The 10,000-nt window shown below is 52.6% G+C and overlaps 1 protein-coding gene across 1 annotated transcript in view; it reads right to left on the bottom strand.

Annotated features, from left to right (window-relative positions):
- The window catches only part of dmxl1 (Dmx like 1), a 49,707-nt gene that overhangs the window by 24,296 nt on the left and 15,411 nt on the right, over nucleotides 1-10,000 (bottom strand). The window contains 9 exon segments of the mRNA XM_084439891.1: nucleotides 57-380; nucleotides 2,132-2,390; nucleotides 3,397-4,640; nucleotides 5,847-6,053; nucleotides 6,611-6,724; nucleotides 7,673-7,772; nucleotides 8,316-8,405; nucleotides 8,517-8,638; nucleotides 9,412-10,000. The exon segment at nucleotides 9,412-10,000 is cut by the window's right edge and continues 123 nt beyond it. Of these exon segments, the coding sequence (XP_084296017.1) occupies nucleotides 57-380; nucleotides 2,132-2,390; nucleotides 3,397-4,640; nucleotides 5,847-6,053; nucleotides 6,611-6,724; nucleotides 7,673-7,772; nucleotides 8,316-8,405; nucleotides 8,517-8,638; nucleotides 9,412-10,000 (3,049 nt within the window).

The raw sequence follows: 10,000 nt of genomic DNA, 5'->3' as shown, positions 1-10,000 counted from the left end.
ATTCTCCGTTGGACGCTCGCTTGACGGAAACCGCAGCTGGGCGGGTAGCGACTGACCTTTGCCCTTGCCCTGGCTCTCGCCCAGGTCCGTGCTGGTGGTGGCGATGGTGTCGGCCAGCGCCATGAGGGACATCTGCTCCATGCGCGTCAGCCCCGGCAGGCTGGACTGCAGCAGGTGGCTGGACAGCACCTGGGCGTGCTCCGGGCTGAAGGCCGTGGGGCTGTACCTGGACAGGTCGATGACCTTCGGCCCCGCCTCCTCCGGGTCGCTGTCCAGGGGGTCCAGGTCGCCCACGCTGGCCGGCGTGTGGAACAGCTCGTCGTAGGCGTCCGTCTGGCTGGAGCCGTGGCCGCTGTCCCCGCCCACACTGCCCCCCTTTTCTGCAGGGAGAGGACAGGAGACAGATATACCTGAGTGAATATATATATATATACACACACACACTAGGGCTGTATATCATCTTGGATTTCGCGATACGATACGCATCACGATACACAGGTCACGATTCGATACGTATCACGATACAGAGGTCACGATACAATACGATACGATACGATACGTATTGCGATACACACATCATTTACTGAAAGATTTTAAGTGTTCAAGACTGAAAACTGAATGGCTCAAATGCACTATATAGATAACTCAAACTCAATGACTGGACAGAGAGCTAGCTAATAAATATTTTACATTTGATATCCATGCTTTTTAAACTGTCAACATTGTAGTATTTATCGTTTTTCAAAATTATTTATATGTATGCTTTTTTAACTTAATATTGTAGAATATGCTTTTTAAACTGGATTTAAAAATTTAAATCAAAAAAAAAAAAAAAAAAGTTTTTTTTTTTTTTTTTTTTAAATTTTTTACAGCGCCCGGCTGTATCGATACTCCGGGCTGAAAGATCGATACAGTATCGCGAGACTACGTACCGCGATACATCGTTGTATCGATACAATCCTACAGCCCTAACACACACACACACACCATCTCCATGGTGTAGGTTGACAGTCTGAATAAAATCTGAGGCACTCTATGAATAAAAATATCGAATAACGTTATTGAATCATGGACCAAAATATGAATTTCTTGTTTTTTTTAAAGAAGTTGTGTGTTGTGTAGCCTCCCTTATACCACAAAATGTGCTTTAGTACACTGCTGTCATTTTAGTAGTCCTGTGGTAAATGCTTCCAAAGCTTCTTGCAGGATTACACATTTCATTATTATTATAATTGTTCATTTGTATTGACTGTAATGTTATATAGATACACTATATGGACAACCATGTTGGCCCAGCTAGACCACACCTACGGGAGCCGTTATGACATCCCATTCTAAATTCAATTCTAACCCTAACGAGATGAAAAAATCTGCTGAGTCAGATGAGTTATTCTTCACCACACTCTCGACCAGACTGGGCGAGTGCATGTGTGGCGTTACCAAGGGAACAGTTCATGAAACGCTTGACCCTCACAGTGAGGGGGGTGGCATGGTCTGGGTCCACTTGTCCCTTTAGAGGGAAGGGTCACTGCAAATCAATAGAAAGTCACATACAGAGTCATAACCTCTATCCTACGATTAAGCATCTCTATCCTGATGGGAGTGGTCGAGGATGACAATGCTGCCATCCACAGGGCACGGATGGTTCGATGAGTATGAAAATGATGTGAATCATATGCTATGGCCTTCACAGGTCACCAGATCTCAACCCAGCTGAACACCTATGGGAGATTTTGGACTGACGCTCTCCACCACCACCGTCATCAAAACACCAAATGGGGGAATATCTTGTGGAGGAATGGTGTGCCCTCCCTCCAGTAGAGTTCCAGAGACTTGAGAGCTGTTCTGGCAGATTGTGGTGGCCCAACACTAAGACACTATGTTGGTTTTGGGGGAGGTATAACCTACCAGTTTTGGGTAGGGATGACTTCCAGTTTTGTGGGAGGAGTAACCCACCGGTTTTGGGGGAGGAGTAGCCTACCGGTTTTGGGGGAGGAGTAACCTACCGGTTTTGGGGGAGGAGTAACCTACCGGTTTTGGGGGAGGAGTAGCCTACCGGTTTTGGGGGAGGAGTAACCTACCGGTTTTGGGGGAGGAGTAACCTACTGGTTTTGGGGGAGGAGTAACCTACCGGTTTTGGGGGAGGTGTCCTGGTCGGCGGCCAGCAGGGCGTAGAGCGGCAGCGGTGGAATGGAGTCGATCTCCGTGTAGTCGGAGGCGGTGCTCTCGCCCTTGCTGAGGAACTTGGCGTCGCGTGCCGTGCTGCCGCCGGCGCTGATGGTCCTCGACCGCAGGCGCTTCTCCTGATTGGTGGCGTTGTCTTTGAGGGCGACGATCTCGCCGGCGATGCACTTGACCAGGTGGGACAGAATGGCCTTAGCCCTATGCACCTGGGAGGGAAGAGACAAGCTGGCTCTTAATGACTGGTTTACTGGTCCTGACTGGTCTGGAAGACCCTGATCCTGGTTTACTGGTCCTGACTGGTCTGGAAGACCCTGATCCTGGTTTACTGGTCCTGACTGGTCTGGAAGACCCTGATCCTGGTTTACTGGTCCTGACTGGTCTGGAAGACCCTGATCCTGGTTTACTGGTCCTGACTGGTCTGGAAGACCCTGATCCTGGTTGACTGGTCCTGACTGGTCTGTAAGACCCTGATCCTGGTTTACTGGTCCTGACTGGTCTGGAAGACCCTGCTCCTGGTTTACTGGTCCTGACTGGTCTGGAAGACCCTGATCCTGGTTTACTGGTCCTGACTGGTCTGGAAGACCCTGATCCTGGTTTACTGGTCCTGACTGGTCTGGAAGACCCTGATCCTGGTTTACTGGTCCTGACTGGTCTGGAAGACCCTGATCCTGGTTTACTGGTCCTGACTGGTCTGGAAGACCCTGATCCTGGTTTACTGGTCCTGACTGGTCTGGAAGACCCTGATCCTGGTTTACTGGTCATCACACCTTCACTGTTCCTGACTGGTCTGGAAGACCCTGCTCCTGGTGGCGACCGACACCAAGACCTGCACTACAACTTCCCAATGAGAATTTATGGAAATTAACGGGAATAAACTGGAAATGTATGGGAATTAAGGGGAATAAATTCTGTTTTCCAATTTCTGTTTCCAGTTTCCAATTGCCATTAATTCCCCTAAATTCCTGTTAATTCCCATGGGAAGTTTGTGAATACTTCCAGAATTTTGCAACCCTACCATTTTTGCTCCCTAAACACTCAACGTCCTCCGAATCCCAGAACGGTGAACACGCCCCGGCTTCCCAATCCCCCCCTCCCCTACCTTTCCCAGGTCGCTGACCGCCGTTACGGTCTAAGCAGACGCCCCCATCTGCCCTCTAGTGGAACGAGCTCCAGAAGAACCAGGATGTATAAACCCGGTCCGGGGTCTCCTACCTTGCCCAGGTCCATGAGCTCCAGCAGCTGTACGGGGTGGTACTGAGGCAGGGTGGGGCACAGGTGCTGGGCGGCCTCGAACAGCCCGTAGTCCTCCATCTCCTCCGGCAGGTCGTACGCCGTCCGCTTGCCGCTCAGCTTCTGGGCCAGGCTGGTCATCGACCGCGTCAGGCCCTTCCTGGGCGGGGCCAGGGACCCCGGTGGGCTCAGCCCCTCCTCCTGGCTGTGCTTGACGGCGGAGAGTAGGGAGGAGACACTGCCCCCTATGTCGGCGTCCGTGGAGGCGGTGGACAGGGGTCTTGCCGGAGCGGGGGGCTGCCATTGGGAGTACACGTGCATCTCGCAATCCATCCCCACCACCAGAATACCGTCGCGCACCCAGGAGAGGGAGACGGGGATGGGCAGCGAGCACTCCACGGACGACACCAGGTCCACGGAGCGCAGCAGAACCAGCCGGGACGAGCTCTGGAGCTCCCTGGCGGCCTCGGACACGCCCAGCTCCGGGGGCTTACCGGACAGCCGGCCGTACATGTAGAGCTTGGACCCGACGCCCACGGTCAGGATGTGGGACCCGTCCTCTCGGGAGACCCAGTCCAAATGGACCAGGCTCTTGCCTCCGGAACCGGGGCAGTTTTCGCTGGGAGGGTGGGGGCACAGGGCGCCGCCGGGGGTGTTCAGGTTCTTATCGGTACTGTTGTTGTTATTGATGACGACGTTGTTGTTGTTGTGGGGCGAGGGACCGGAACCGTCCAGAATCAGAGTCTGTTCCAGGATCCATTGGGAACCTCCCGTGGACTCGCACTGGAAGATCCCAACGTGGACCAGAGGTTCTCTACAGCCCGGGCTCGGGTTCAGGTTCGGGTTTGGGCTGTGGTTGGAGCTGAGGTTGAAGCTACGGTGTTGGTTGGACCTGGAGTTAGGGGTGAGGTTCAGGTCAGAGTTCGGCGTCGAGGCGAGGAGAGGAGACGGGGGCGTGTGCTGGAACGCCACGGCGATGCGGCTGGTGTGACAGCAGCTGACCTCCACGGGCCGACCCGACACGCTCACTGCGCTGCTATTGGCCAGTCCCTCCTCCACTAGCAGGGGCCACTCCTCCCAGCGGTAGGTCAGGTTGTCCGGGGTGTCCGGAGGCTCCGCCCTCGTGACGGCGCAGCGCCAGAAGCGCACTGTCCGGTCCGAACAGGAAGTGGCGAGGAGGTAGGGAGCCCGGCCGGCGGGCTGGAGGGACGAGGCGCTCAGATGACCTGGAAGAACGCGAGACGGAGGATTACTAACTTGGCTCTGCATGGGTCTGACCAAAATGGCGGTACTCAGTGAGTGTGTGTCTCATGGGTTTGTGTGTCTTAGTATGCGTGTGTGTGTGTGTGTGCGTATGTGTGTGTGTGTGTATGCGTGTGTGTATGTGCATGCGTTATGGGGTGTGATTAGTGCCAGCACACCATACTGAAACGCTTGACTTGCGCCTACTTAAGAAGACGCGATGACATCAAACGTCTAAACGCACGTGTATAATTTCCATTGACAAACAATGGAGAGACAGACGTCTCATAGCTGTAACGTACCTGTCACGCAGACGCTGTGCACATGTTGTTTACACGAATTGCGCATCGTGTGCGTGACGGCAACACTACAGGTTAGATGCGCCTCACATATGCGACACCAACACTACACATGACAGTTTGGTAAAATCATAGATGAACGTACGTACGTTCGCTTGTAATGTGTGCAGAAATTGCATAGCGACGTGTCAAACGTGCCAGTGCCTTGCTAGCGCAGCAGACGTGTTAGCGGCCGCACGTGTAAGATCAGTTGCCTTTAAATCATAGCTGGTTCTAATCTCGTCCTTGCCCATTGCGAATGCATTCTCAATAAATGGAATTCGCACATGTTAAGCAACTTGTTTTTAATAAAGCCTAATATCTGAATGACTCTTTCTTCGCAATTTAAAACAAATGTTCAGATACACGTGTTTCTTGTCAATAGAGGGCGCTGCAGCACCGTCAGCACCAGTTCGAACAGCCACAACCTATTTGAAAATGTAGCGATAGTGGAGATAAAACGACACATATCTAGGAAAAGTTATGCAAGGAGGGTCCTGGAATTTGATTGAGTGCAAATAAATATTATTAATTTGTATTCAATATGGACAAATGAGCCCCGCTCGCAGCTTCTAGTGCCCGCTGACAACACGAGCGTGCAAACGTTACATGCATGTGCGCAAAAATGGCACGGCAGTTTTGACACGTCACCCTCTGAGAATGCGAGCGACTCGTAACGCGTGCGTATATGCACGCCTATTAATCAGCTCGCCAAAGTACCTTTATACACGCAATGCAGGCGACGAAAGCACTGAGTGTTTGTTACGCTGGCACGAATCACACCCCATACATGCGTGTGTGTATGTGTACACGTATGTGTGCGTGCGTAAGTGCGTGTCCCTGTGTCCCGACCTGCTGCGGGGGTCACGTTGATGACCTCCACGCCCTCTGGCAGCGCCAGCTCCTGGCTGTAGAGCCTGCGTGTGGTCAGGGAGAGACGGCGGGCGCTCTGCAGGTTGGAGGTGCAGGGTCGCCCCCTGGGGGCCAGCGGGGGGCCGAAGGGCTCGAACCTTAACTGGGAGCAGCTCTGGGGCGTCGCTGTGTCACCGTTCTTCTCCTCTGGAACAGAAAGGACGGCAGAGGGGACGTCACAAACACAGCGGGGACGCAAACGGGGGGGGGGGGGCTGGCGACGGTGTCGCCGCGTCACGCGCAACGCTATTGGCTCAGACCGGCGTCGGTCGGCCTACTGGCAGTTGATAGAGCTGGTTCGTCACACGTTCTGCAGGTCTTGGTCGTATTTTAATCCACACGTCACACTCCTCGAGTCACTGACACTCTATGCTGAGTATCTAATCAAATCAAACTTTATTTGTATAATAGCGCATAAATCATACACAAAGGCAACACAATGCTCTTCACAGAAGGAAAAGGGGGAGAATATACTATACTGATCCTACCCCTGATTTTCCAGAGGGAAGCAAAAAAATCCTTTGTGGGATTTCCTTGGTGAATGATGGTATTTATGCCAGTATTAATATGTATCCTTGGTGACAATGTTTCTGTGGGTTCTGCTACGTACCCATGGACATGGAGGCTGATAGTGTTTCTATGGGTTCTGCTACGTTCTCATGGACATGGTGACTGACAGTGTTTCTTTGGGTTCTGCTACGTACCCATGGTGGACATGACGATGGGCCGTGCGTCCAGCTGCAGGTGCCACATGTGGAGGAGGGATCTGCCCATCTGGGTCATCTCTACCACGACCAGGAAGAACCTGGCAGAGAAGCCTTGGAGGACGGACACACGTACGCGTACGCACGCACGCACGCACGCACACACACACACACACACACACACACACACACACACACACACACACACACACACACACACACACACACACACACACACACACACACACACACACACACACACACACACACACACACACACACACACACACACACACACACACACACACACACACACACACACACACACACACACACACACACACACACACACACACACACACACACACACACACACACACACACACACACACGTTATTACATTGCACAGAATTGACTTGTCATCTGGCCTATGTACTCAGCACTCCAATGCTTCTACAGCCATGAGGTGGACTTAATACTTGTGCCCATTGAAAAGAGTGTTAGAGAAAAAGAGCACACTTGAAGGTGTGTACTACTGAGTGTACTACTCGAGTGTACTACTAGAGTGTACTACTGAGTGTACTACTAGAGTGTACTACTGAGTGTACCACTAGAGTGTACTAATGAGTGTACAACTAGAGTGTACTACTGAGTGTACTACTAGTGTACTACTGAGTGTGCAACTAGAGTGTACTACTGAGTGTACTACTACAGTATAGTGTACTACTAGAGTGTACTACTGAGTGTACTACTCGAGTGTACTACTAGAGTGTACTACTGAGTGTACTACTAGAGTGTACTACTGAGTGTACTACTAGAGTGTACTACTGAGTGTACCACTAGAGTGTACTACTGAGTGTACTACTAGTGTACTACTGAGTGTGCAACTAGAGTGTACTACTGAGTGTACTACTACAGTATAGTGTACTACTAGAGTGTACTACTGAGTGTACTACAAGAGTGTACTACTGAGTGTACTATTAGAGTGTACTACTAAGTGTACTACTGAAGTGTACTACTGAAGTGTACTACTGAGTGTACCACAGGGTGCGTGTCTCGTACCGGTGTCGGAGGCGGGGCTCTGCTGTGTGGCGTCGGCCCGGTCACTGCCCAGGATCAGGTCCTCCTCAAACACGTGCAGCAGCTGCGTCTCCTTCCCCTGCTGACAGGACAACTACAGGGTTAGCACCGGCGAGGAAGAGAGGCAGGGTTAACTGAATGATAAACGCTGAAAAGACTGCACTTATATAGCGCTTTTATCCAAAGTGCAATAGAATGGCCTCTCATTCACCCCTTCACACACCCATTCACACACTCATGCACACACTCATTCACACACCAATGGCGGCAGCTGCCATGCAAGCTGCCAGCCTGCTCATTGGGAGCAATTTGGGGTTCAGTGTCTTGCCCGAGGACACTTCGATATGTGGACAGGAGGAGCCGGGATTCGAACCGCCGACCCTGCGGTCATTGGACGACCCGCTCTACCTCCTGAGCCACAGCCACCCCCCTACAGAGTTAAAACCAGAGCAGAAAAGAAGCAGGAGAGAAGAGCCGGGTGTGCTTCCACCAGAGAAGAGGAGGAGCACGGTGTTAATAGCGGTGTTAAAAACCAGCGAAGAAGAAGAGGCACTTTCTTGTGGCCTCGACAGCCAGAATCAAACACAGGTTTAAACAAACATCATTAAACGCATACAGCACTTACAAAGTCAGTGATGGTGTCGAGCTCGATGATACACCCTGGTTTGGCGGTGGACTGCTGGCTAATAATATTGAACACTTCCCCAACGTATTTCTGAAACCACACAAAAACATCATTAGCGCATAGAAGTCAGAGGCGAAGGGAAATGTTACAAAACTACAAGGAAACACGCACTGCCCGTCACCGTGCTGGCGAGCGACTTACTGATATCTCGGGGTTAGAGAGCTCACTCAGTAGTTTCCTGGCCTCTATGACGGCCTGGTAGAGCCTCAGTGATTGGCCGTCGCTGGCTACGAAGCAGGCGCTGGGAGAGTTACAGTACCAGCCTGCACAACAGAGAAACAACAATAACGACAACATCAAGACAAACCCAAGTTCATCTGACATACTGCCCGACAGCTTTGAGATTCACACTCCCCGGTGTTTTCGCTAGAAGACGAGAGAAACAAAATGGTTGACGGAGCTGCAGCGCAGGGGGAAACAAACGTGTGAAAAACAGGCGCTGGGGTTTAATTTGCCATGTCTCTCTCTGTTTATGATGATGATGATGATGATGATTATTATGATACAGTGCCCATCGTGGCTGTTCTGTGTGTTGCCATGCATGCCCGTCGGGGGTCTGTGTGCCCGTTCAACTCATAAATTCCTTGCGAGGGCTATTGCTATGCTTTTTTTCTTCTTCTTAAATGCATTAAATAAAATGAATTTACTTAACATTTACTTTACAGTTCTACTTTACAATAGACTGCTTGAAACAACTCCCCTTCTTTAATAGTCTTTTGAACAAAATGGACTCCGATTTAGTGACCACTCTGTACCCAGTCTCCTATGGTTACGCCAGAGGAGTGAATGCCAGCAAAACAAAGAACCACAGACCACACCTACAGAGGCTGTTGCCCTGTGTGTGTGTGTGTGTGTGTGTGTTCTTGGTCATGTGCAGCAAAATAACGGATGTGGTGTGTGTGTGTTCTAGGTCATGCGCAGCCAAAGACCAGAGGTGTGTGTGTGTGTGTGTTCTACGTCATGCGCAGCCAAAGGCCAGAGGTGTGTGTGTGTGTGCGAGGTGTGTGTGTGTGTGTGTGCGCGCGAGGTGACCCACCCAGGCAGCTGCTGGGGATGAGCACGGGCAGCCAGACCACGTTGGAGAACGCCGAGGCGTGGAGCGAGTTGATCCTGGCCAGCTCCGACACGCCGCCCGAGAAGGACAGCGGCCCCACGGGGTCCACCCTCCACAGGATCAGCTCGCTGTAGATGGCGTTGGGGTCCCGCGACACCGCCCCCAGGGACACCCTGCTGGGCCGGCCTAGCCTGGGCGGGGGCGGGGCCTTGGCGGCGTCGGCCGGGGCCGCCATCACGGCGTCCACGTCGGGGGTCCGCAGGGCGTTGTGGTGCGAGGTGGTGAGCAGCAGCGGCAGCTGCGAGTGGCACGCCAGGTCGTTGAGGTGGAAGCGGTGGCCGCAGTAGCGCGACTTGTGCGACACGCTCAGCACGGTGGAGAAGGCGGAGTCCTCGGCGAAGCTGACCGCCCATTGGTTGAGCGAGCCGTCGGCGTGCGTGGAGATCATCAGCACGTTGGGCGTGAAGATGCTGAGGCGGAGACCGCCGCCGGCGCCGGGCGGGGCCTTCCCCTGGCCGCCGTAGCTGATGAGGGCGGAGGAGGAGCGCGCCAGCCCCCCAGGGGGGCGGCG

Source organism: Borostomias antarcticus (assembly GCF_949987555.1).
Source record: "Borostomias antarcticus genome assembly, chromosome: 6".
NCBI classification, from domain to species: Eukaryota; Metazoa; Chordata; class Actinopteri; order Stomiiformes; family Stomiidae; genus Borostomias; species Borostomias antarcticus.
Note: the sequence above shows the minus strand (reverse complement) of the source record. Positions and strands in the feature narration are given on the sequence as shown.